The following is a 27,343-nucleotide window of genomic DNA, read 5'->3' on the forward strand; positions in this document are numbered from 1 at the left end:
TTCAGAACAGAATAAACCTTTGTCTTTCATTAATATCACTATGATAAATTTTGGGCTTTGTCTCACACTGTGGCCTAGAGGGGTGAAAATGCAAGTTTCTGGTCAACGACCCTAGTGTTCAGCAGGTAATTTCTCCCTGTGTTTCGACTCTCTTGTGCGTGTTGTCATCGTTTCCAACGAAGGCCTGCAGCAATTGCAATCGGGAGCAAAGCAGATCCCATATACACAGCTTTCGGAACTGTGATCAATTTCGGTGACAGAATGAAGTGGTCCTCATATTTTTCATTATCGCGGAGGAAACCAATTGAAAGAGATAATTGAAAAGATTCTTAATTGCTGGATGAAATATCAATTCTACCTGAGATTTTTCAAGACTAGATGAAACAATTGTTTTCAATATCATGTCACTCTAACAATTTTACCAATAAAAAGCGATTTCAGGAGCATATTGTTAGCAGAATAGTAATGAATAGAGATATCATTTCCTTGAAAATTAATATCATTAATATCATCACTATCATTAATATCAACACTAATACAGTACAAGAGATCTAAAAAAGAAAACACATCTCTTATTAAGACTGATATGTCTCTTTAGGGGCAAACGAGATCTTCTTAATAAGGCCTGTCGAAGGGCTAACGCTCGGAAAGTCAGCTTAGAAACTCTTCACGTTGGTCAATTTACATTACTCATTCAGCTACAGTTGATCAAACCAAATTATTGTGTTACACTCTCCCACCGACGCAGCACCACAGTTTCTTAGAAACTTTCCCCTTTATGCTGTGATGCAATTCAGTTTCTCTCTGAGGGTTTACATGGCAATCCACTGCATTGCTTGCCATATATATATATATGAACCAAGTATGAGGCCAAGGAGACGCCTCTGTAGCTCAGTGGCAAAGCATCGAGCCGCTAAACCCAGAGTCTGGAATTCGATTACTGGTTACGAATTTTTCACTTTTTACCACGCTGGCAAAAAACATAATTATTTTCGTTAATGATCGTCTCTTTGAGAATGTGTGGTATTTCAATGCTGCATATGTAAACGTGTATTGTATTGGTTAAAGATGCCGCTTTTCTGGTTTTAAAGTGTTATTGTTTATACTCTGACAAATAAGTGTTGGAATAAAGAGATATGGGATTACACGTATCGAAGTTCTTGGAGGTATGAAGTTTAACAAAGTGCATCCTTCTAGGCCTGGATTTTTGTAGGCTTCTTTTCTTGCCAGTAAGAATCATTTCTTCACTTGAATTTCATTCGCAGGTGAAAATATAATTTCCACTTTTAAAATGGTGAAAGTAAGCTCAATCCGATAGGTGAACCTCTTTCATTCCAGCAGTTTGTTTAAGAGAAGCGGTTTCATTGGTTGATACTAGGAAAGCACCAATGCAGAAAAAACTTTCATTTAACGCTTAAAGGGTTCAGTTCATCATCTGGGTGTACCAGCTGATCCAACGCGTACTGTCTTTCTCCCTTTTTTCGTAAAAACACGCATGTACCGTGTCACTCCCGACTCCCCTGAGTAGGATTTTGTCATTTTTGCGGTCACGTGACCACGCGAGCAATCTTGTTGTATTCGCCATGTGCTTTCAAGTGCCAGATTTATTTGTTATTAAATACGGAGTTTACAGAGCTTATTTCGTTTATTTTAAACCGAGAGGCCATACAGTTCGGTAAGTGGACATTTGTGGACATTTGTAAACGTTTTGAAGAACATATAAGACATTGGACATTTATATTTTTTGCAGAAAACCACTCGCATCGCCTTTATGTAAACAAGGAACGTGTCGATTGTGAGTTTTCACTGTGTGCCTCGGATTGTGCAACTGTGTTATATTTTTGTGGTCCGTGGCCGTACGGACTTTGAACATTTGGAGATATTTGTGAATAAACCAGTACGTTACTGACATACCGGGATGCATGGAGACTACATGGTATTTGGTACATGTTGCATGTCATCCTGGACTTCGTTTTTAATGGCTAAGATGCATACATTGCGACAAAAGCCTCTGGACTTTTATTGTTACATTTTAAGTGTGCACATCTCTGTGTTATGTAAAGTTTTATCTCTTGAAATCCAATATGCATGTTAGAAAACCGTGTGAATTTTAGGGCAAAAGAATTAATATTCTCTTGTTTTAAGGGTATTTACAAATGCAACAAATTGAAACGAGGCTGTGTGAGACTGATGAAGCTGATATCAAGAATCCGAAAACCACATCTTTAAATCAAACATTTTCATAAATCATACAAATTTCTCTTGAAACAAATCGATCCTAGCTTAAGTTTAAGAATTAATCCCTTCTCTCGTCATCAAAGCCTTTGCGTTACGTCCTGAAAATAACCGAACTTTGCGTCGATTAATCTCCTTAGGAAGAACTGGTGAATCTCGACAAATCACAGAACCATACAATGTTTTGCGATGGATTATGGGACTACATATCTCAAGTACCCAACTTGCCAATATTCCTCACGGCCGTCTACAGTTTTCAATCCATTAGTACCACTTTTAAAAGCACTTTGACCCTCGTCGCGCTTCGCAGAGATAAGAGTCTTTATGCTGCATCAAACCTACTTCTTTGTAATCTTTCGCTCATTGACCTTGGAGCTGGTTTTATTTCACATCCACTATCAATTGCTTTTTATCGCACAGCAATAAGCCAAAGCAGCTGGGAATACTGTGAAATGTTAAAATACTCAGCCTTACTTCCAGCTGCTATCTTCTCCGGTATCTTTGTCGACGCTAACGGCCATTTCAGGATCGACTTTTGGCTCTGTTCTTAGGAACAAGATATCGACATTTTGCAACTGTAAGGCGAGCTCGTGTTGTTGTCTCTTTAATCTGGGTCCAAAATATTTTAATAGGTGCCGTTTCGTTGTGGAACAAGAAGGCATTCTTTATTATATCTTGTGTATCAATTGTTTTAAAGAAGCCTATCTCAACTTATTCCTAGCCAATAATCTTTCACTTTATATGGCATCGACGAAAGGTCGTGCAAGGAGCAGGAGATACGCTAACAATGGCGCGATACAAAAAGTCGATAATAAATTCACTGTGGGTTCACTGAACGTTAGTAACATGCTTTGTTCCTATTGCAGAAGTAACTGCTTTAATTCTTATTCTTGGGTTAAATTTATTTCTTCTTGTAGCACTTGCCTCCGCAGTTGCTTCAGTCAATCTAAATTCACTGCTAAATCCAATTATTTACCGCTGGAAGATTAAAGAAGTTCGAAGTATGGTAACGAAAATGCATGATAGGACAGTTTTCCACTTTTTTTTTTTTTTTTCGCTTAAAGGGACTGCGGTGACCCCTTGATTAGCGGCGCAAGAATTCAAAGTCGAAAGGAAAGCTCATCCAGCATTACTAATCTTGAAAATAAAGTGATTCGCAAACGGTGCATAACTCAATTTTTCACCATTATTGGTATTAGATACAAATATGTGCTATTGTTGCGAAGTGTAGAATCTGGGCGTAGTCTAAGATTGATAAATATCAAGAGAACCTGATATAATCAGTTTATATTCTATCGCACATACTTAAGTAATGGAGGACTTTTTCCCTGATTACATCGACTTACCTAGGCACGAAGGTTGTTCAGAGGATTCGAGAAAGTTGTGCAAAGCTGTAGCGCACTATTTCATATAACCACACCCATCGCAGAACGAATAACCACACCTATCGCAGAACGAGAGCGCGGTTACCACTTAAAATAATCCCTGAAAAAAGGATGTAAAAATTTGAGCGTTTCTCAACCTGTTAAAAGGATATATGTAAATATCGGAAATATTTCTTTGCGATAGGTGTTTCGAGGAACACAGTAAGGCTGAAAGTGCTGTTACTCCTTAGCTAATGATTATTGTAATAAATAGAACTGTGAGAAAATCAATGAAATGTACGCACATTAAGTAATCTAATGTTATAGATGTGCTCGGGGTGTACTATTAATACACTGAATTTAGATATTTATTTTTTCTATCCCAAGTTCCATACAATATCACAAATTGGAACTTCTACCATACATAGTGACATCATTAGTCTTCACTCTGATGCATTTAATTTTACCCTGAGAATAAATGCAAACAAACTAATCGGTTATTTATCTGGCTGCAGTCTCGATCAAACATGGAAACAGTACAAGACTAAAGACGCACTGTGACCGAATGAAATATTTTTGTTTTCTAAAGTCTAATGAAAAAAGAATCGCAAGATTAACAGTAGCTTATTGCGATGGATGCCCCGTCGGTTAACATATCCGTGTACATACACATGTACACACAGTTAACATCAAACGATGCTTAAAACCTCAACATAGCCTTGTCCTCCCCTTTCTTCATCGCTGTGCGCAATGACGCCGGTCTCCTTTCCAAACTACAGTAATTCTCTGCTCTGGTTCGCGTCACGGCGAGGGTGATCAAGCCGCTTTAAATGGTTAGGAGGAAGGTCTGCAAGTAAGTGAAAGTCTATCAGATTTCTCAAAGTGATCTTGCACTGAAAAAAATGTTATCGGTTCTCAAGTTTGCTTTACGTCGTAGGCATCACAAATTACCAGCAATATAAATAATCTTTTCCCATGACCTCATTCAGGTGGTCGTGTCCGAGACTTAATCATTATCAAGTTTAGATTTCCTCTATTGTTATTGTAAGAGGGCTTTAGGAAGATCTCAATTGAAACTTCTCCGGCACATAATTATTTCGCAAACTATCATTTCCTAAAGTACCATATCCTTCAATATCATTTCCTAAAGTACCATATCCTTCAATACCATTTCCTAAAGTATATATTCCCAAAGTACCATTTCTTAAAGCATCATTTCCTAAAGTACCATTTCCCACGTAACTTTTTCTAAAATACCAATTCGCACAGAATTATTTTCCAAAGTACCATTCCGGAAAAAGATGAATTTTTCACAGCGATGAAGACATGATGTCGGACAGGAGAGCATATTTCTTCAAAAGCAGATGCGGTAGGTTTTTCTTTTAGAATGAGGCACTTGTCAGCAAAATTGCCATCAACTTGGTCCAATATGTGAAAAAAAAGGGCCACCACTCAAAACGTTTTCAGCACTTGATCACGACAAATACGATTTGAGCACAAATTTACTGTTCATATGATGATTAACTGTTCTTTATAATACTTTTAAAATTGAATGGCGTTGTTATTAGGAATACGATATAGACAACTTATCAATGGAACGATATGAAGAGACAGTTATCAATTCTTTGTGGGTTCATATAATATCAGTAGCATGCTATTTCCCTTTTACATTAATAACAGTTATAATGCTTACTAGTGGATTAACCTTATAACTTTACAAGGTACAAGTCTTGACAGTTGCCTTCAACAACTTTAATTCCTTTCTAAATCCAATTCTTTACTGTTGGAAGATCAAAGACATTCAAAACGTAGCAAAGGAAACTATAACACAGTTTTGTGCTCTTTTGTACGCTTAATAGGACTGCGGAAAAAATGAGTAGAAAGTGAGAAACTAAATTCCACATGCTTAGTAGGTCAATGTCCTCATTGCCGTCGCCGTCGTAATTTGCTTAAGGTCTCCATTTTGTGACGCGACCTTCCGAGATTCGCCTAAAATGTAGAGCTTCAAAGGCGGCATTTTGGCGGAATTCAGATATTATCGATTTTCTCGAAAATAAATCGATATTCAGCCAAACGAAGCATGCAATGGTTTGTTTCTCTCTAAGGCCTACCTAACTTTGAAATATGAGCAAAATTGATTTTTTCAGCTGTTGCCACCAATTGTTTGACCATTGGTAACATTCACTCTTATGAAAAAACACTAGTTGAAAATACACGTATCATGTTTTGATCACATTATGACCATTTAGCAAATTAAGATTTCGTAAAAGTACAACGGCGCAAAGTACGATTTCGTAATAAACTAGTTCACAAAATACCATTTCCCAAAGTTTAATCGCAAATTGCAATCTCGCAATGTGCCATTTCGTAAAGTGTCATTTCACAAAGTACCATTTCGTACAATTTTAATTTAGGAAAGTGTTACTTCGCGAAATACCATTTAGCACCATAGTACCATTTGGTAGAGTACCATTTCTCAAAGTAATATTTCGTTAAGTATCATTTCGTTTCTCTCAATAAGTGCCATACGTGGCCTTTTTTTGGTTGGACATAGCACATTGCAACGTGCCACAAAACACACGAGCGTGGAATCGAAGGAAGAATATTACAGAATTTAAAATGTAAATTAAAATGGCCACGTGGTACACTTGTCCTCTCGCCAGGTCCTTAAGCTAAGCACCTTTCAGTTGTCTTTATCTCTTCCGTGGACTTTTGTTAGAAACTGAAATAAATTGAAACTGTTCCATTTGATAGCGCATTTAAATGAAAATAACCTCACCAATCAACTCTCTATAAAGTGACAATACTTGGAGTGATTGTAATGTTGGAGAACTGAAGAACCAAAGACATCATTTTTCTCGTTGAGCTTAAACATCACTTTCTGAAACATCCGACCTTTGCGTTGACTCGTGTTGTTGAGAAGAAATTATGAATTTCCTCGGATTGACAAATCGATCGGTGTTTTGCTACGGGCATTATGGCAATAAACATCATCTCCTTACCTTGGCAATATTTTCTACGGTCATGTATAGTTTTCTTTCTGTAGCGACTACTCTGGCAAACATTTTGATTCTGGTCGCCCTTCGCAGAGAAAACAGTCTTAATCCTCCATCCAAACTGCTGCTTTTTAATCTCACAATCACTGACCTTTGCGCTGGCTTTATTTCACAATCAGTATCAATTGCTCTCACTCGGACAGGAATAAGCCAAAGCACCTTTGAAGAATGTCGACTGCTGGAGTACGTAGCATTTCTGTTAAGTACAATTTTCTCCGGTGTATCTTTGTCGACGATAACCGTCATTTCTGTGGATCGACTCATGGCTCTCTTGTTAGGAATACGATATAGACAAGTTGTCACCATAAAGCGAGTTCGTATTGTCGTCTTTTTACTGTGGGTCCAAAGCGCTTTGATGGGAGCCGTTTCGTTCTGGAGCATCAGGGCATTCGCAATTGCGAGCGGTGTAACGACCACGTTGATGATAACAATCTCGACCTACTCTTACACAAGAACCTTTCACTATTTTCGATGTCGGCGAAAGGCCGTGCAAGATCATGGGTGCCCAGGAGCAGGTGCCAAGCTGATGATGGCGCGATACAAAAAGACAGTCATCAATTCGCTGTGGGTTCACTTAACTTTAATGTCATGCTATCTTCCTTTTACATTAGTCACGGTCATAACGCTTATTCGTGGATTAAACTTAACACTATTTGTGACACAAGTCTTCGCGATTATTTTAGTCAACCTTAATTCCTTGCTAAATCCCATTCTTTACTGTTGGAAGATCAAAGAAATTCAAAGAGCCGTTAAGGAAACGTTAAGACAATTTTGCACTTGTTTTGTCGCTTGAAAGGACTACGGATAAAAAAGAAAAGAAAACGCTTATGTCTAAAGTTTTTGTGATTACGCATCATAACCAAATAATAGATTCGCTGATAGTGACAATATCATGACTTTTGTCGCCCTGGTAACTACCCAACATTACAATACAAGATTTTAACTGTCTCATTAACGACGACGATGATGATAAATAACTAGACGAACATAGCACGAGCTTTAAAAGTGTTAACATGCTAAACAAACATGGCGGCTCGATACGATCGCACGATTGTTACCCGAAAAGGTGTGTTAAAAACAGTTTAACACAATAAAGTTTCTATGTGATGGAATGTAGCGTTTCCAGCAACTGCACCCATAATATTCATAGGCCTTCTACGCCTGAAAAAGAAGTCAACCGAAAAGAAACACCGTGGGAAAGATTGCCAATAGGCGACAGATTCGAAAGTCAACGGATGCTCAGATATAAATCTTGGCGAAGTTCTATTCCATAACGTAATGTTTTGCGACAAAGAAATTAGGGATCTTTTGAGTAAGATTTATCGCATTTCCTTCAGTGGAATTTCCTAAGATTTGCGTGGAGCCTTCGCTTAATAACGAAAGTCATTTTGATAATATTTACTACAGCAAACGATAGTCCGAACCGTACTCATTGCCTTTTGATGGCTTTTATTGACCATGAAAGGCGAAAACATACACATTTTCTAGAAAAACATTACGCTGGCGCGCGCGGCAACATTGAGCAAAAACCCTAAGGAGCCTCCTTAAGAGATAGTTGATGGTTTTGTAATGAGCTTTTAGGCCCAGTCTTACAAAAACTAAGCGATACCCTGTTTTACTGACTGATGGTGATGTGAATCATTGGCTAAATATTGATCAGTGTGAGTCGGTATCAAGAAAAGGGAATGGTGTTATCTTTCTCGTCTCAGTGCACCGTGAGGTCCATAACTTCTTGTTTTTAACAGATATCCGCCCACATTTGTACGAAAGATCCCAACGACAAAAAGATCAACAAAATATGAAGAGCTTGCGCGAGATTTCAAATTTACAGTGGTTCTGCCCTAAATTAAAGGTGTCTCAGAGGTTCTTCACCGCTGCTAACAACAACAAGGGCTGCACACAGTCTCTAGATCTGACACGCGCGATATCGATGTTCAAGTCACTCTTAAGCGTTTCCATAAGAGATAAACCCATTTAATCTGTTTTCTCTTTCAAGGTATCAACGACATATCGATAGAAATAAGCAGCAACGAAAGCCACCTGACAAGTGCAACAATGCTTTATTATTAATTATTGACAGGGTGTGAAATTGCGCCCAATACAGGCGCCAATACGCATAAATTTTCCCTTCGCGACTAAATCCTGAGAATAAGCCGCCAAATTGGCAACTAGAATGCTTCAACATAACCTTACCTAGAGATATAGTGAATTAAAAAGGTTTGTAAGGATAAATCCGCAGCAAACCTCCTCTATAAGGTTGTTTCCAAAACGCAGCAGACGCATCTCGATCGATAACTAGACACCATCTTGGATTTAGGTGAGCTTGAACGTTGTACATCATCCATCCTAGAGTCCACTTTTTAGCACGTTAAAGATCTTTTTCCTAACTTAATTTTGAAGTGTCTATCTAGAACGCTGACAGCGTAAAAAAAGTTTTGATCAATTTGCATAGAAATGATAACGACAAATGCATCTTATAACATTATAAACGACGGCAAAAAATAGCTCCAGAAGATTAACTTCTACCAATCAACATCAGAGCCAATAGTGTCGCGACGAATTGGCAGTCAAAGTATCAAAAATTAATTTCAAATGTCACACAGAGTGAAGTACAATTCGTAATTAGCAAATGTTTTTGATCAGAAGGGGAACTGAAGGTTGATAAAGAATATCGGCGCAGAGTAAATGAACGCCTCCTGGCAAGCGCAATAATGCCTAACAGCAGGCGATTAATAACAACGATCACTTCGCATAAAAATAATGATGACAAAACGTTAAAAAAATTTCTAAAGATGTTAAAAATTTCTGCCGAGAACTTCGACCAATCAACATCAAAGCCAACTATATCTTGACGAATTGACAGCCGAAGTCTCATAAATGAATTTTAAATAACGCTCTAGATAAGGTATGATTCGTAACCAGAAAACGTTTTTGATCAGAAGAGAAACAGACTGAAGGTCGATAAAGAAGTCGACGCTGTAGAAATGAACGACACACGCACTTCGGGAAACCAAGGTAAACCGCTACCTTTGGAGGCAAAGATCACTTTAGCGACGTGGTTGGGTGTCGCAGGGTTACTGACAATAGTTGGAAATGGAATTGTCCTGTGGTTGATTTTCAGAAAAAGATCTCTAAGAACAATTTCCAACCTGTTCCTGACCTCGTTAGCCGCTGCAGACTTTTTAGTGGGACTTGTTATAGACCCAGTCTGGATAGTCATACGAATTTTGGGTTATCACTCTAATAAAACCTACATTGAAACCTTCGGTAGGAGTATAGATTACCTATGGATCCACACTACTGTAGCAACAACATTTAACTTATGCTGTGTTAGCCTGGACAGGTATGTAGCCATCATTCATCCTCTGCGCTACCACGATTTTCTCACCAACAGAAGATGTTATTTACTGATAGCTAGTGTATGGTTTATGTCCCTTGTCTTACCCTGCTCAAGGTTCATGGTTCAGGATATAACAGCTTTATCAACATTGTATATATCATTTACAGTTATGACAATATTATTTCCTATGTCTATTATCGCGTTCTGTTCTCTTCGAATTTTAAAAGCCGCCTTAGCGCATTACAATAGCATAAACCCGACGAGCAGCTGTGAGCAGAATCAAGACTTTATTAGAAGAACTAAAAAGAACTACAAGGCTGCTAAAACAGTTAGTATCATAGTGGGGCTATTTGTGGTTTCCTGGTTGCCAAGTCTCATGACCGGTTTTGTACATTACTTCAATACCAAAGGGTCTCATAACGCAAATTATTACACTGTGTGGACATTTGTTGAAACAACAGCGTTTACCTCATCTGCAATCAACCCATGGGTGTATTGTTTGCGAAACGACGAGTTCTATGAAGCATTATCACGTACCTGATTTCGATTTCTTAAAAAACGGTAATTTGGATAAATGTTTCGTATTCAATTCAGAGACTGTACAAACGGGGAACTGGCTGTGTAAATTCATAACACACAACTAATATTTTATCAAACAAAAATGAAACGTAGCTTGGTTAGTTGGTAACTGTTTCCCCTAAAGACTAGCCTAAATTGATTTTCAAGTTTGTGACAACAGCTGCACGGTTACACTAGATCAAGTTGTTGTCAAAACTCAGAAACGGCTTAAATAGAAATTTCCGAACTTCATCCAACCTGTAAATAATAATTACCCATTCAATTATTCTAGCTTTAACTGCAAATTTTGTATTGGGGAAGAATTTATTTCCACTTTTCAGGGAAGTTTTCGGCGACTTTTTGTAGTACAGGAAATGTTTTACAGGGTACTATGTCAATATTTTCTTTGGGTACCCAAGCATTAGGTTCATTACCACAAAAAGTGTTTGTGTTTTCAATCAATATTCAGAAAACAGGCTATGGAAATAATCATTAAAAAGACTTATCATTTATTCAAATGGTACCTCTTTGAAGTCGGTAGTACATCACGTTTTCTTTAAATGTTTACAAGGAATTGTATTACAAGTCAAGAGACAGTTACTAACTGGATCTTTGTAATGTAAAGATATATTTCCCTTACAAAGAGATATTTCAGAGGCCAGGAATGGTAATATCCCTTCCCTTTTGCTAATTATTAGGGTTTCTCTGAGTAAAGGCCAGAAGTAAACTACACTTGTTTAACGTGTAACAAGTGAACTACACTTGTTGACGCCTCACCTAACTTTTTTACATGACGTGGTTGATGAAAGGGTAGTTCGAAGGGTAAACACAATTTTGCTGTGGAGTTGTTTATCGATGCTTGTACATGATCAGTAGGGAACGTATAATGAACCTATAAAAAACAATAAAGTGATTAGGATCTCATGATGAACACACAACTTAGAGCAGTTAAAATTTAAATTCCCATCATATTCGTGCTCTAATCAATTGATCCTATCTATATTTATGACTACCTGTTACGCACCATCTATAGCTTACCAGCATAAAACAAACCATCGCAAGAAAAGAAGGAGAGATTTGACAAACCTTGAAAACACCTTGAATATCTGGGAGTTCTTTTAAAGAAAACATAAAAAGCCTAAAACTATTAAATAAAGCGCAGTTCTACATTTTTTATCGTCATGGAGTACTTCTGTTTGGGAGTCAGCCTGCTTCTATAACACAGACAACTCTGCGTCAGCCTACACCGACTGGAATTGGAAAGAGTATACGTTATTGCATCGATCCGCCTACGATAATTATTCCCCCTAGCAGGCACCATAGAAAAATCGAGTAGATGTCCGCTAAAGGAAAAAACAAGAAGGAAAGTTATGACTGACCGCTGTTTTATCAGAAATGGGTTTGGGTAATGTTTATAGGAGGAAAGCGTAAGTTTTTATTTGAACAACCATGAAATATGTACTAAAATATACCGATCAACTTTTCTCCATGCGCAAGGTTTATTGTTAACTTGATATCGCTTAATGGTCTCAAAATTTAGAGATGTTAGCCATAAATTGCTAAGGAATAACTCACTAAAGCCTTTTCAGTTTTTTTGACGTGTGTTTTACTCTACGTGGTGATTCTTACAAAGACTTACAGTCCTTACACTTCCCTCGTATCAAAATTATCTTTATCCATTTATGATAAAACTGCGGCGAAGAAAGCGATAGTCTCTATTAAAAACCTTTTTTTTTTGGATATCGAAACAACCTTTCGTCTTATATTTCCTTCTTGTAACATGCAATGTTTGCCCCGTGGCAATCCCAGAAATCTTTGCGCAAACGCAAGGATCCAATCACTGGTAGCTCATATTAATTCAAAAGTGTCAGTAAGTGGAGCAATCTGAGTGTCCATTGGCGGAGAGTTGGTAATATTTATTTCATAACAATTCACTCATGTAGCTTCAAATTCTATATACCAGAATATTCCATGAATTAAAGGAATTGTAGCACAAGCACCAAACTAGCTGGAGGATGTGAAGCCCACGCAAGCCAAGAATTTTGCCTCCGCGTTTTGGGTAAATCGTACTGATATGGATGTACATTTTTCCTCCCACACTGAGGCCCAGAAATAAAAAAAAATTGTCAATAATCCGTCGCTATTTTGATCAAGGCAAAGCAAGAGAGGATAAACTATCCCCTCTAGGCCAAACTTAATTCGCGTTATTGTGAAATTATTTGGTATTCGTCGTTTAAAAAACTTCTTCGTTTCTTGTCCTAGCGTTTGAAATGCCTGCAGATGTGATTTTTTTGAAGTGGAGAAGGTGTTTGGACTTTTTGTGACGTGCAAAACATCGTATTTTCGGTGACCGTCGAACAGTTGGGAGTCTAAGACCAAACACACAAATTATAATAACAAATAACTGAAATTTTTTAAACATAATCAAAACGAACTTAATTTTTGGTTTAAAGTTTTCACAATTGCATAGCCCCTTGACTTAGAGGTCCTAATTAATGCAACGTAATGATGTGCAATGTGAAATACATTTTGGAGGAGTGATTGTGATTTTCACGGGTTTAGAACGATTGGTAGCCACTAGTTTTAGGCGCCGGCTGTTTTTTCAAATTTCCAGACTTCACACACAAAGAGGTCTTGTTTTAGTCACCATGCACATAGGGTTAACTGACTTCGCATATATGAGGGGTGTATAGGTATTGTATAAATGCACTGCCGATCGACTTGAAAAAAAAAAACCAAGTCATGCTTAGTATAAAATTATAATGTTCGATTATTTTGGGATCTCATACATAAATTATCATTGGTCTCTTTAATTCAAACGTTCTAGTGCCGTAAAATAATTTGTTTAAGTGTTAAAGTATGAATTTCTTTAATAATCGGCCCTTAAATCTAACGTGATCTGAAATACTTTTCAATGATCTAGTAAAACACGATTTATCTAAACTTTTTACTTTCGTTACACAGACATGAATGCATATGAAGTCGAGAACCAAGAGAAAAATTCCTTCACTGCTCTTCGAATTTCCTTGATTTTCTAGCAGTAGAGAACTTGACTCATCGACGAGTTTAGGTAAACTAAACATACGGCAAGTGCTTCGGCCAAAAAAAAAATTAAAATTGTGTTTAAAGGTTTCGTTGCCAGCATAAAATAGGGTCAATTCTGCTGTTTAGCAACAGTTCAAAATTCTTGAGTGAAAGGGTCAATGACGAGAGGTCTGTCCGAAACATCGCTAATTAAGTACTAGAGATTATAACTATCATTTCAAGCTGAGAGGAACTCCCTTATCACTTAGTTTTCACTGCAACACTCTCATTTATCAATTCATGCATTGTATTAAGCTGCCGGGCACCTTTTAACAATGCATGTTTACATGTATATGCAGCATTGAAATAAACACACATTGCTAGCGAAACGATCATTAACGAAAGTTTGAATACGTTTTTCACCAGTAGGAGACAACAATAACAACAACAACAAAACGCTTAAGAAGAAATCGAATCCCAAATTTTTGGGGTTTTAAAGTGTCAGCAAACGGAAAATTAATTTTCACCCCTCCAAACTTTAATCCTTTAAATACATAACAAGTTAACGACGCGCACTGAATACATATGCCATAAATTAAATATCTTCTCACATCGGCTGATTGAATTCTCATAAAAGGGCATCCGTTACTTTACCAAAATTAGTTTACAAGTTCGAATTCAATCTTTTTGAGACCAAGGTTGAAGTAGCATTTCAGCTACGCGAAGATCGATTCTTTGTATTTCTTTTTTTCGAGCATTATATTTTTATACTCGTTTTGAATTTATGTATTTCATTAATATTTATACGATAAACCAAATACATATTTATACGATAAACCAAATATTACATGTTCGATCGTGGGTACAATTTATCAAAACTCGTACATAAAAATTTGAATCCATGCACTGCCATTAGAAATCTTTAGTGTCTTCTTAAGAACCCATTCACTCTGTTTTCTTCTTCGAATTACAGTGTCATTGACATAAATTTAAATTTGAGCAAGTGTGAGAGTCACTTGACAAGCGCAACAATGCTTACTAGCAGGCAATTACTAACAAAGTTCACTTTGCATAAATATGATAATAACAAAACGTTAAAACCATTTCTAAGGTTGTTAAAATTAGCTGCGGAGAACTGACTTCAAAAAATCAACGTCAAAGCCAACAATATCTTGACAAATTGACAAAATGAACCTCTAAGTAAGATATGATTTTTAATCAGAAAACGTACTTGATCAGAAGAGAAACAGAAGTTTGAAATCGACGCCTAAGAAATCGACACAGTACAAATGAACGACACCCACACTTTGGGAAACCAAGGTAAACCGCTACCTTTGGAGGCAAAGATCGCTTTAGCGACGTGGTTGGGTGTCGCAGGGTTACTGACAATAGCTGGAAATGGAATTGTCCTGTGGTTGATTTTCAGAAAAAGATCTCTAAGAACAATATCTAACCTGTTCCTAACCTCGTTGGCCGCCGCGGACTTCTTAGTGGGACTTGTTATAGACCCAGTGTGGTTAGTGGTAAGATGTTTGGGTTATAATCCTAAAACCTACTTCGAAACCTTCGGTAGGAGTATAGATTATCTATGGATCCACACTACTGTGGCAACAACATTTAACTTATGCTGTGTTAGCCTGGACAGGTACGTAGCCATCATTCATCCTCTGCGCTACCACGATTTTCTCACCAACAGAAGATGTTACTTACTGATAGCTGATGTATGGTTTATGTCCCTCGTTCTACCCTGCTCAAGGTTCATGGTTCAGGATAAAAAAGCTTTATCGACATTGTATCTATCTTTTACAGTTATGACAATATTATTTCCTATGTCTATAATCGTGTTCTGTTCTCTTCGAATTTTAAAAGCTGCTTCAGTACATTACAATAGCATAAAACCGGCGAGCAGCTGTGCGCAGAATCAAGACGTTATTAGAAGAAGTAAAAATAACTACAAAGCTGCTAAAACAGTTAGTATCATAGTGGGGCTATTTGTGGTTTCCTGGTTGCCGAGTCTCATCACTGGTTTGGCGCACTATTTCAGCAACCTAGTGTCTTACGACTCAGTTTACTACACTGTGTGGACATATGTTGAAACAGTGGCATTTACTTCATCGGCAATCAACCCATGGGTGTATTGTTTGCGAAACGACGAGTTCTATGAAGCATTATCACGCACATTTCGATTTCTTAAAAGACGATAATTTGGAAAAATGCTTCATGTACAACTCAGAGACTGCACAAACGTGTGGACATTTCTTGAAATAATGGCGTTTAATTGATCTGCAACCAACTCATGGCTTTATTGTTTGCATAACGAAGAGTTCTATGAAGCATTATCACGCAAAATTCGATTTCTTAAAAGACGGTAGACTGACCCTATGAAGTCATATCACACAATGCAATAACTTTTTTGTTCAAAAAAGTAAAAGTAGCTTGGTAAAGTGGTAAGCTGTTTTTCCAACCATGAATATTGGTTGTTTTCATGGTTGGCAAAACAGCTGTTGGCTCTAAATTAAGTTTGTTGTCAAAATTCGAAGTGCTTGTCACTTGTCAATTGAAGAAATTTCCGTAAACCATTAAGCCTACAAATAATAATCTCCTAGTCAATTATTCTAAGTAAAGTCTTAATTCTAACAGCTAACTTTATATTTGGGTAGAATTAACTTGCGCTTTTCAGAAACGTTTCCGGCGATTTTATCTTGTATAGGGTAGTTTTTGGGGACTTACGATAATGTCTATAATTCCTCTGGAAGCTGAAGCATTAGATGTATCACTACGAAACCTATCTTTGTTATTTCAATCAGTTATCTAGAAAAACTGCTACTTGTGAAATACCATGTGCAAGAAATACACGGGAAGCATTTATTACCTTTTAATTTTCTCGACAAAAAGACGCTTTCGTCACAAACAGATAATTATTCAGGTATAAAATAAATAAAGGGAAGCCGAGTAAACAACAAGTCAAAATCATGCGAAGAACGTTTGCTGAGTTTTAACATTCAAATTTACCTCAGAGTGATATTGACAAGCACAAGCCGTGGGCGGTCGCTCCTCTTTCCTTTCGGTAGTTTGTAGGATTCGTCAGAGTTTTAGCCAGAATTTAGAGCGTTTTGTGGGATCTACACTTGTTAACGATTTAGATTTTTCCGGCGATACTTCACTCAACTTAATTCACAAAAGGGGTAGTTAATGAAGTCAGCAAATATCTGTTTTGTGAACGGAGGTGTTTATCTGCGCTCGTACATGATCAGTGAGAATGATTTAAATAAATGAGAAAGATAAAAGGATCCTCATTAAAACATGACTTATAGCAGGTGAATTTTAGATTCCCACTAATGATATGTGCTTTTATCAATTGATCATCAGATATCATGTTGATCTAAAAAACGCCATTCATATAGCACCAGCATTACCAAAGAAATTGCAAGAAAGGAAGGGAAGATATGGAAAAAACTTGAAAACCTTAGATGTCTAACAGTGCACTTCCAAAGAAGAAATAAATAGCTCAAAGTAATTAAAACGGCGTTCCAATATATTTTAATTGTCGTAGCGATCTTGGTACTTTTACGATTGGTGTCTCATGATAATTCCCTCATGTAGTCTTTAGACTATCACATAATTTTTCATTACTTGTACGAACTGTAGCAAAAACCTCAAAATGAAATATTTCTTCTCGACTGGGAATTCACCTTTTCACTCGAGAGGGGATGGATTTTTCACTTGGCATGACTTTACCTCTTTTGTGCTACAATTGACTATTATTTAATGCTCGACGTTTTGACGGGCGAAAACAAAAGCATTCGACTCACTGAGTTAGTTAATAAGAAAATCGACGCGTTGACAGCTTACATGGACAAAAGCATAGCAACTAGAGGTTGAAGGTGATTCACCACCCAGAAATTGGCTTGAAAACCGGCCACCAGTGTTTCTTTAATAATTTATTAAGTTCTTCGGAGTTGATCTTTCCTATTGGGCCAAACAATATGCGAAATATATTAAAAGTGTTTTAAATCCATAAATTGTTCGTCAGCTAATATCAGAGAAGAACTCACGCCAGGTCAGCGGAATGGAAAAGACACCTTTTGCAACATGAACAGCACCAGTGAAGAGTTTAACCAAGAAGAAAGGATCATTTTAGCAGCCTGGTTCAGTGTCACAGGTCTGGTGGCCGTAATTGGCAACACTGTTGTCTTATGGTTGATCGCCAGAAATCATTCCCTCAGAATAATTTCGAATTTTTTCATTGCTTCATTGGCTGTGGCGGACTTGTCGGTAGGACTTGTTATAAACCCTGTATGGGCAACGGCCAGGTGCATCAATTATGACGAAGACAGTTATCTGAAAACTTACGGTAAAGCTATTGATTATCTGTGGATACACACCACTGTAGCTACAACGTTCAACCTATGCTGCATTAGTCTGGACAGGTATATTGCCATCATTCATCCGCTCCGCTACCAAGAGTTTCTTACTAACACGAGAAGTTATCTCATTATAGCTTCTGTATGGGTCTTGTCATTTCTTCTCCCCTGTTCAAGGTTTTTTGTGAGAGATGATTCTATTGAGTTGTGGTTGTCTTTTACAATCATAACAGTGTTAATTCCTATGATCGTCATTGTATTCTGCTCCATGCGAATATTGAAAGCCTCTGCGACGCAATCCAGGAAAATAAACGTTGTTACTTTACAGAATCAAGAACCTGTGAACAGACGAAAACAGAACTTAAAAGCTGCTAAAACAGTTAGTATTGTGGTGGGGCTATTCGTTGTTTGCTGGCTGCCGAGTCTAGTAACTTCTTTCACTCAATATCTGAGCAAAAATGTGGTTTACTCCACCATGTATCATAAGGTTTGGACGACTGTTGAGGCAGTAGCCTTTACTTCCGCGGCAATCGACCCGTGGGTTTATTGTTTGCGAAACAGCAGATTCTATGAAGCATTTAATCGCACTTTTCAAGTTCGCAGAAGACAAATTATGGTGTAAACTTACTTTCGTCGTTCAACTGACAGAAAAGCGCTCGTAGAAACGAATAACCACTAGCTTAACATTTGTTAGTAAAGAAAAGTTGAAGGGATATCAAATTTTATGACGGGCAGACCACTTTTATTTTCCCTAAACGACGAACAGTAAGGATTTTCAGACCAGAAACTCATGGATTAAAACGTGAATAAAGCCGATTCAAATTGTGAATAGAACCAGATAATGCAAATTTAGATCTTTTTAAAGAATGTTATAGACAATATATACGTTATAAATGTATATATTTCATTGAATTTACCTTTAAAATATTTACTACAGTATATGGTGGGCTTCTTTGATATCGAGAAAATTTCAAATTTAGAGGCATTAATGTGACTGACTAATGTGCACTGATAAATTTTAAAAGGGGAGTGTTAGCGACTAATGAATCTTAAAACAATTGGCAAACATAAATTCGAGTGATTCATCAGAGCCGGCTGTATTTCAAATTTACTTAATTCACACGCAAATAAGTCTTCTATGAGGAATTGGAAATAGGTTTCAATGACATCGAATATATTTGAGGCACATTAGTTGCTGTATGAGTGTCTTTGGCGAGTAGCAAAAAAACAAGTTATGCTTGGAAACAGCGAAGATTTTTCTATGCAATAGCAGTGATCAATTATATTGGAAAACGCTGACATCTCTATGATTTGAGTCTTCGAATAGATAAGTTAGACGTAGTTTTTAACATGTTGGGGTTATACAGTGTTGTTCAAAAGTAATGTAAACTTTCATTGGCCAATAACGCGCCTTATTTTTCCGATGTATCGACGATGAATCGCGCATTTTATGCAAACATTAGAACAATTAATCGACCAGATATCGGAGCTTTCTTATGTTGAATGATGGATGCGACGCGACATATCGCTCTTTAAATTACAAAGCTTTCAAGGATTGGATGGCCACTTTTTAAATACTACGGATAAAAAGAAAAGATACAAAGAAAAGAAAAACGCTCCACAGAAATCCCATGCTAAGGGCACAATATTTTCCGTCAAAACGAAAGCTATTCCCGCATCATTAATTTGATATAGTGTGTCGTGAAAGTCAAGTGATTCGTGAACATTGCAAAACTTAATTTTAACCATTATTTCAGAACCCGAAGTGTAGTCTAAAACTACAGAAAATTTAGTACAATGTAAAAATTTGAAACTGAAAGTTTCATGTATAAAAAAGTTTAAGGGTGATGGATCAAACTTTAATCGGCCTATATAGTAATTATTACATTGACACTACAAGTTGTACTACCCTTAACCAATGTTTATGTCGATGTCATTTATTTTGAAATTTACCCAAAAGCCTCTTACTATGCAGGAAGTGCTCAGAGTGTATTATTTATACGCGTCAATTAGATTTTGGAGAAGTGGTCAGAGATTGAAAAAATTAATGTCAAGGTACTACATTGCACATAAGTATATGTCAAAAAACTGCTTGATACAGCGTATTGCAGAATCCGAGAAAGTTAAGCAAAGCTGTAGCGCATTTTTTCATATAACTACACCTATCGCAGAACGAGAGCGCGGTTACTACTTAAAATAATCCCTGAAAAAGGATGTAAAAATTTGAAAGTTTCTCAATCTGTTAAAAGGATATAGGTAAATATCAGAAATATTTCTTTGCGATAAGTGTTTCGAGGAACACAGTAACGCTGAAAGTGCTGTTACTCCTTAGCTAATGATTACTGTAATGAATAGAACTGTGAGAAAATCAATGAAATGTATGCACATTAAGTAATCTAATGTTGTAGATGTGCTCGGGGTGTATTATTAATACACTGAATTTAGATGTTTATTTCTCTATCCCAAGTTCCATACAACATTATATATTGGAACTTCTACCATACATAGTGACATCATTAGTCTTCACTCTGATGCATTTAATTTTACCCTGAGAATAAATGCAAACAAACTAATCGGTTATTTATCTGGCTGCAGTTTCGATCAAACATGGAAACAGTACAAGACTAAAGACGCACTGTGACCGAATGAAATATTTTGTTCTCTAAAATCTAATGAAAAAAGAATCACAAAGAACCAAGTAGTTCAATTAAATGTTTGAGAGATCAAATATTAACAGTAACTTATTGCGATGGATGCCCCGTCGGTTAACATATCCGTGTACATACAGTTAACATCAAACGATGCTTAAAACCTCAACATAGCCTTGTCTTCCCCTTTCTTCATCGCTGTGTGCAATGACGCCGGTCTCCTTTCCAAACTACAGTAATTCTCTGCTCAGGTTCGAGTCACAGCGGGGGTGATCAAGCCGCTTTAAATGGGTAGGAGAAAGGTCTGCAAGTAAGACCTTGCGAGGCGTGAGTAGTCCAGTGGTCAGTGTGCTGGACTCTGGGTTCAAGTCCTGGCTGGGGCATGACGTTGTATCCTTAAGCAAGACGTTTCACTCATTGCTTCGTCTTCTCGGATAGGACGTAAAACCGTAGGCCCCGTCTCCTGCAGGGTTGGGGTAGGAGACGTTAATTTCCCACGCACGAGATTACTGTGTGGTGGATGTCCTCCCCTGGGGTGGGATGGGTGGAAGAGACACTAAATCTAAAGCGCTTTTGATTATCTAAATGTGAAAGGGCGCTATAGAAGTAAATAAATTATTATTATTATTATTATTATTATTATTATTATTATTATTATTATTATAAGGTCTATCTGATTTCTCAAAGTGATCTCGCACTAAAAAAAAAATGTTATCGGTTCTCAAGTTTGCTTTACGTCGTAGGCATCACAAATTACCAGCAATATAAATGATTCTTTCTCATGACTTCATTCAGATGTTCTTGTCCGAGACTTAATCATCATCAAGTTAAGATTTCCTCTATTGTTATTGTAAGAGGGCTTTAGGAAGATCTCGATTGAAACTTCTCCGGCACCTTATTATTTCGCAAACTATCATTTCCTAAAGTACCATATCCTTCAATACCATTTCCTAAAGTACCATCTCCTTCAATACCATTTCCTAAAGTACCATCTCCTCCAATACCATTTCCCAAAGTACCATTTCTTAAAGCATCATTTCCTAAAGTACCATTTCCCACGTAACTTTTTCTAAAGTACCATTTCGCACAGAATTATTTTCCGAAGTACCATTCCGGATAAAGATGAATTTTTAACAACGATGAAGACATGACGTCGGACAGAAGAGCATATTTCTTCAAAAGCAAATGCGGTAGGTTTTTCTTTTAGAATGAGGCACTTGTCAGCAAAATTGCCATCAACTGGGTCCAATATGTGAAAAAAAAGGGCCACCACTCAAAACGTTTCCAGCACTTGACCACGACAATTACGATTTGAGCACAAATTTACTGTTCATATGATGATTAACTGTTCTTTATAATGCTTTTAAGTTTGATTATTCAAACGAATGACGTTGTTATTAGGAATACGATGTAGACAACTTATCAATGGAACGGTACGAAGAGACAGTTATCAATTCTTTGTGTGTTCACATAATATTAGTAGCATGCTATTTTCCTTTTACACCAATAACAACTTTAATGCTTATTAGTGGATTAACCTTATCACTTTACAAGGTACAAGTCTTGACAGTTGCCTTCATCAACTTTAATTCCTTTCTAAATCCAATTCTTTACTGTTGGAGGATCAAAGACATTCAAACGTAGTAAAGGAAACTATAACACAGTTTTGTGCTCTTTTGTACGCTTAATAGGACTGCGGAAAAAATGAGTAGAAAATGAGAAACCAAATTCCACATGCTTAGTAGGTCAATGTCCTCGTTGCCGTCGCCGTCGTAATTTGCTTAAGGTCTCCATTTTGTGACGCGACCTACCGAGATTCGCCTAAAATGTAAAGCTTCAAAGGCGGTATTTTGGCGGAATTCAGATATTATCGATTTTCTCGAAAATAAATCGATATTCAGCCAAACGAAGCATGCAGTGGTTTGTTTCTCTCTAAGGCCTGCCTAACTTTGAAATATGATTAAAATTGATTTTTTCAGCTGTTGCCACCAATTGTTTGACCATTGGTAACATTCACTCTTATGAAAAAACACTAGTTGAAAATACACGTATCATGTTTTGATCACATTATGACCATTTAGCAAATTAAGATTTCGTAAAAGCACAACAGTGCAAAGTACGATTTCGTAATAAACTAATTCACAAAATACCATTTCCCAAAGTACCAAATTGCAAATTGCAATCTCGCAATGTGCCATTTCGTGTCATTTCACTTCGTACAATTTTAATTTAGGAAAGTGTTAGTTCGCGAAGTACCATTTAGCAGAGTACCATTTCTCAAAGTAATATTTCGTTAAGTATCATTTCGTTTCTCTCAATAAGTGCCATACAGGGCCTTTTTTTGGTTGGACATAACACATTGCAACGTGCCACAAAACACACGAGCGTGGAATCGAAGGAAGAATATTACAGAATTTAAAATGTAAATTTATATGGCCACTTGGTACCACGTGGTGGGACAAGGCTTGTCCTCTCGCCAGGTCCTTAAGCTAAGCACCTTTCAGTTGTCTTTATCTCTTCCGTGGACTTTTGTTAGAAACTGAAATGAATTGAAACTGTTCCATTTGATAGCGCATTTAAATGAAAATAACCTCACCAATCAACTCTCTATAAAGTGACAATACTTGGAGTGATTGTAATGTTGGAGAACTGAAGAACCAAAGACATCACTTTTCTAGTTGAGCTTAAACATCACTTTCTGAAAACATCCGACCTTTGCGTTGACTCGTGTTTTTGAGAAGAAATTATGAATTTCCTCGGATTGACAAACCGATCGGTGTTTTGCTACGGGCATTATGGCAATAAACATCATCTCCCTGCCTTGGCAATATTTTGTACGGTCATGTATGGTTTTCTTTCTGTAGCGACTACTCTGGCAAACATTTTGATTCTGGTCGCCCTTCGCAGAGAAAACAGTCTTAATCCTCCATCCAAACTGCTGCTTCTTAATCTCACAATCACTGACCTTTGCGCTGGCTTTATCTCACAATCGGTATCAATTGCTCTCACTCTGACAGGAATAAGCCAAAGCACCTTTGAAGAATGTCGACTGCTGGAATACGTAGCATTTCTGTTAAGTACAATTTTCTTCGGTGTATCTTTGTCGACGATAACCATCATTTCTGTGGATCGACTCATGGCTCTCTTGTTAGGAATACGATATAGACAAGTTGTCACCATAAAGCGAGTTCGTATTGTCGTCTTTTTACTGTGGGTCCAAAGCGCTTTGATGGGAGCCGTTTCGTTCTGGAGCATCAGGGCATTCGCAATTGCGAGCGGTGTAACGACCATGTTGATGATAACAATCTCGACCTACTCTTACACAAGAACCTTTCACTATTTTCGATGTCGGCGAAAGGCCGTGCAAGATCATGAGTGCCCAGGAGCAGGTGCCAAGCTGATGATGGCGCGATACAGAAAGACAGTCATCAATTCGCTGTGGGTTTACTTAACTTTAATGTCATGCTATCTTCCTTTTACATTAGTCACGGTCATAACGCTTATTCGTGGATTAAACTTAACACTATTTGTGGCATTAGTCTTCGCGATTATTTTAGTCAACCTTAATTCATTGCCAAATCCCATTCTTTACTGTTGGAAGATCAAAGAAATTCAAAGAGCCGTTAAGGAAACGTTAAGACAGTTTTGCACTTGTTTTGTCGCTTGAAAGGACTACGGATAAAAAAGAAAAGAAAACGCTCATGTATAAAGTTTTTGCGATTACGCATCATAGCCAAATAACAGATTCGCTGATAGTGACAATATCATGATTTTTGTCGCTCTGGTAACTACCCAACATTACAATACAAAATTTTAACTGTCTCATAAACGACGACGATGATGATAAATAACTAGACGAACGTACATAGCACGAGCTTTAAAAGTGTCAACATGCTAAACAAACATGGCGGCTCGATACGATCGCACGATTGTTACCCGAAAAGGTGTGTTAAAAACAGTTTAACACAATACAGTTTTTATGTGATGGAATGTAGCGTTTCCAGCAACTGCACCCGTAATATTCACAGGCCTTCTATGCCTGAAAAAGAGGTCAACCGAAAAGAAACACCGCGGGAAAGATTGCCAAAAGGCGACAGATTCGAAAGTCAACACATGCTCAGATATAAATATCGGCGAAGGTCTATTCCATAACGTAATGTTTTGCGACAAAGAAATTAGGGATCTTTTGAGTAAGATTTATCGCGTTTCCTTCAGTGGAATTTCCTAAGATTTGCTGGACGGTTAAACATATTTGTGTCCTTCCTGGTGCCTGTACATGTTGATTAAAAAAATCCATGAGCTCAAATTTGAGATAGAGGAAGAAAACACAAATTGCAAATAGCGAAGAAACTGTCTTTGTAACCCCTATTTTTTTCGGCTTTTAAGTGATGGACAGGACAATTTTCAAAAACTGAGAAAATTTTTAGAGATTTCACAGAGGCAAATTGAAGAAAATCATAGGTAAAGCCAAATTATCGCTGGCGAGCGCCTTCCTTCGTGGAGCCTTCGCTTTATAACGAAAGTCATTTTGATAATATTTACTAAAGCAAACGATAGTCCGAACCTTACTCATTGCCTTTTGATGGCTTTTACTGACCATGAAAGGCGAAAACATAAACATTTTCTGGAAAAAAATTACGCTGGCGCGCGCGCCAACATTGAACAAAAACTCTATGGAGCCTCCTTAAGAGATAGCTGATGGTTTTGTAATGAGCTGTTAGGCCCAGTCTTACAAACATTAAGCGATACCCCGGTTTATTGACTGATGGTGATGTGAATCATTGGCTAAATATTGATCAGTGTGAGTCGGTATCAAGGAAAAAAGAATGGTGTCATCTTTCTCGTCTCAGTGCACCGTGCGGTCCATAACTTCTTGTTTCTAACGGATATCCGCCCACATTTGTACGAAAGATCCCAACGACTAAAAGGTAAAAAACAAATGAAGAGCTCGTGCAAGATTTCAAATTTACAGTGGTTCTTCCCTACATTAAAGGTGTCTCAGAGGTTCTTCGCCGCTGCTAACAACAACAAGGACTGCACACAGTCTCTAGATCTGACACGCGCGATATCGATGCTCAAGTCACTCTAAAGCGTTGCCATAAAATATAAAGCCATTTAATCTTTTTTCTCTTTCGAGGTATCAACGACATATCAATCGCAATAAGCAGTAACGAAAGCCACCTGACAAGTGCAACAATGGTTAATTATTAATTAATTAACAGGGTGTGAAATTGCGCCTAATACAGGCGCCAATGCGACTAAATTCATTTTGGTGACCAAATCCTGAAAATTGTCGCCAAATTGGCGACTATAATGCTTCAACATAACCTCACCTAGAGATATAGTGAATTAAAAAGGTTTGCAAAGATAAATCCACAGCAAACTTCCTCTTTGAGTTTGTTTCCAAAACGCAACACATGCATCTCGATCGATAACTAAACGCCATCTTGGATTTAGGTGACCTTGAACGTTGTATATCATCCATCCTAGTGTCGGTGCAGACTTTTTCGTGGGACTTTTTACAGACCCAGTCTGGATAGTCATACGAATTTTTGGGTTATCACTCTAATAAAACCTACATTGAAACCTTCGGTAGGAGTATAGATTATCTATGGATCCACACTACTGTAGCAACAACATTTAACTTATGCTGTGTTAGCCTGGACAGGTACGTAGCCATCATTCATCCTCTGCGCTACCACGATTTTCTCACCAGCAGAAGATGTTATTTACTGATAGCTAATGCATAGTTTATATCCCTTGTCTTACCCTGCTCAAGGTTCATGGTTCAGGATATAACAGCTTTATCGACATTGTACATATCATTTACAGTTATGACAATATTATTTCCTATGTCTATTATCGTGTTCTGTTCTCTTCGAATTTTAAAAGCCGCCTTAGCGCATTACAATAGCATAAACCCGACGAGCAGCTGTGAGCAGAATCAAGACGTTATTAGAAGAACTAAAAAGAACTACAAGGCTGCTAAAACAGTTAGTATCATAGTGGGGCTATTTGTGGTTTCCTGGTTGCCAAGTCTCATTACCGGTTTTGTACATTACTTCAATACCAAAGGGTCTCATAACGCAAACTATTACACCGTGTGGACATTTGTTGAAACAACAGCGTTTACCTCATCTGCAATCAACCCATGGGTGTATTGTTTGCGAAACGACGAGTTCTATGAAGCATTATCACGCACATTTCGATTTCTTAAAAGACGATAATTTGGAAAAATGTTTCATGTACAACTCAGAGACTGTACAAACGTGTGGAAATTTCTTGAAATAATGGCGTTTAATTGATCTGTAACCAACTCATGGCTTTATTGTTTGCATAACGACGAGTTCTATGAAGCATTATCACGCAAAATTCGATTTCTTAAAAGACGGTAGACTGACCCTATGAAGTCATATCGCACAATGCAATAATTTTTTTGTTCAAAAAAGTAAAAGTAGCTTGGTAAAGTGGTAAGCTGTTTTGCCAACCATGAATATTGGTTGTTTTCATGGTTGGCAGAACAGCTGGTGGCTCTAAATTAAGTTTGTTGTCAAAACTCGAATTGCTTGTCACTTGTCAATTGAAGAAATTTCCGTAAACCCTTAAGCCTACAAATAATAATTTCCTAGTCAATTATTCTAAGTAAAGTCTTAATTCTAACAGCTAACTTTATATTTGGGTGAAATTAACTTGCGCTTTTCAGAAAAGTTTCCGGCGATTTTATCTTGTATAGGGTAGTTTTTGGGGACTTACG

The 27,343-nt window shown here is 37.4% G+C and overlaps 3 protein-coding genes and 1 pseudogene across 3 annotated transcripts; all 4 read left to right on the top strand.

Annotated features, from left to right (window-relative positions):
* The first annotated feature begins 9,639 nt into the window (after positions 1-9,639).
* LOC131785680 (beta-1 adrenergic receptor-like) lies at positions 9,640-10,536 on the top strand. The gene has a single exon (XM_059102610.2). The coding sequence runs from the start codon at positions 9,640-9,642 to the stop codon at positions 10,534-10,536; it is 897 nt and encodes a 298-aa protein (XP_058958593.2).
* A 4,201-nt stretch (positions 10,537-14,737) lies between these two features.
* LOC131785696 (beta-1 adrenergic receptor-like) lies at positions 14,738-16,156 on the top strand. The gene has a single exon (XM_059102630.2). It carries the CDS (start codon positions 14,867-14,869, stop codon positions 15,779-15,781), a length of 915 nt encoding a protein of 304 aa, XP_058958613.2. The 5' UTR covers positions 14,738-14,866; the 3' UTR covers positions 15,782-16,156.
* A 1,513-nt stretch (positions 16,157-17,669) lies between these two features.
* Positions 17,670-18,563, top strand: LOC131785675 (beta-2 adrenergic receptor-like). The gene has a single exon (XM_059102606.2). The coding sequence runs from the start codon at positions 17,670-17,672 to the stop codon at positions 18,561-18,563; it is 894 nt and encodes a 297-aa protein (XP_058958589.2).
* A 4,868-nt stretch (positions 18,564-23,431) lies between these two features.
* LOC136280274 (beta-1 adrenergic receptor-like) lies at positions 23,432-27,191 on the top strand (annotated as a pseudogene).
* Positions 27,192-27,343: the final 152 nt, after the last annotated feature.

The sequence above is a fragment of the Pocillopora verrucosa genome, chromosome 4 (genome assembly GCF_036669915.1).
Source record: "Pocillopora verrucosa isolate sample1 chromosome 4, ASM3666991v2, whole genome shotgun sequence".
Classification (NCBI taxonomy): Eukaryota; Metazoa; Cnidaria; class Anthozoa; order Scleractinia; family Pocilloporidae; genus Pocillopora; species Pocillopora verrucosa.

Bases quoted from the DNA above. Each gene is read 5' to 3' on its own strand.
- LOC131785680 (XM_059102610.2), top strand. From the start codon at position 9,640: ATGAACGACACACGCACTTCGGGAAACCAAGGTAAACCGCTACCTTTG.
- LOC131785696 (XM_059102630.2), top strand. From the start codon at position 14,867: ATGAACGACACCCACACTTTGGGAAACCAAGGTAAACCGCTACCTTTG.
- LOC131785675 (XM_059102606.2), top strand. From the start codon at position 17,670: ATGAACAGCACCAGTGAAGAGTTTAACCAAGAAGAAAGGATCATTTTA.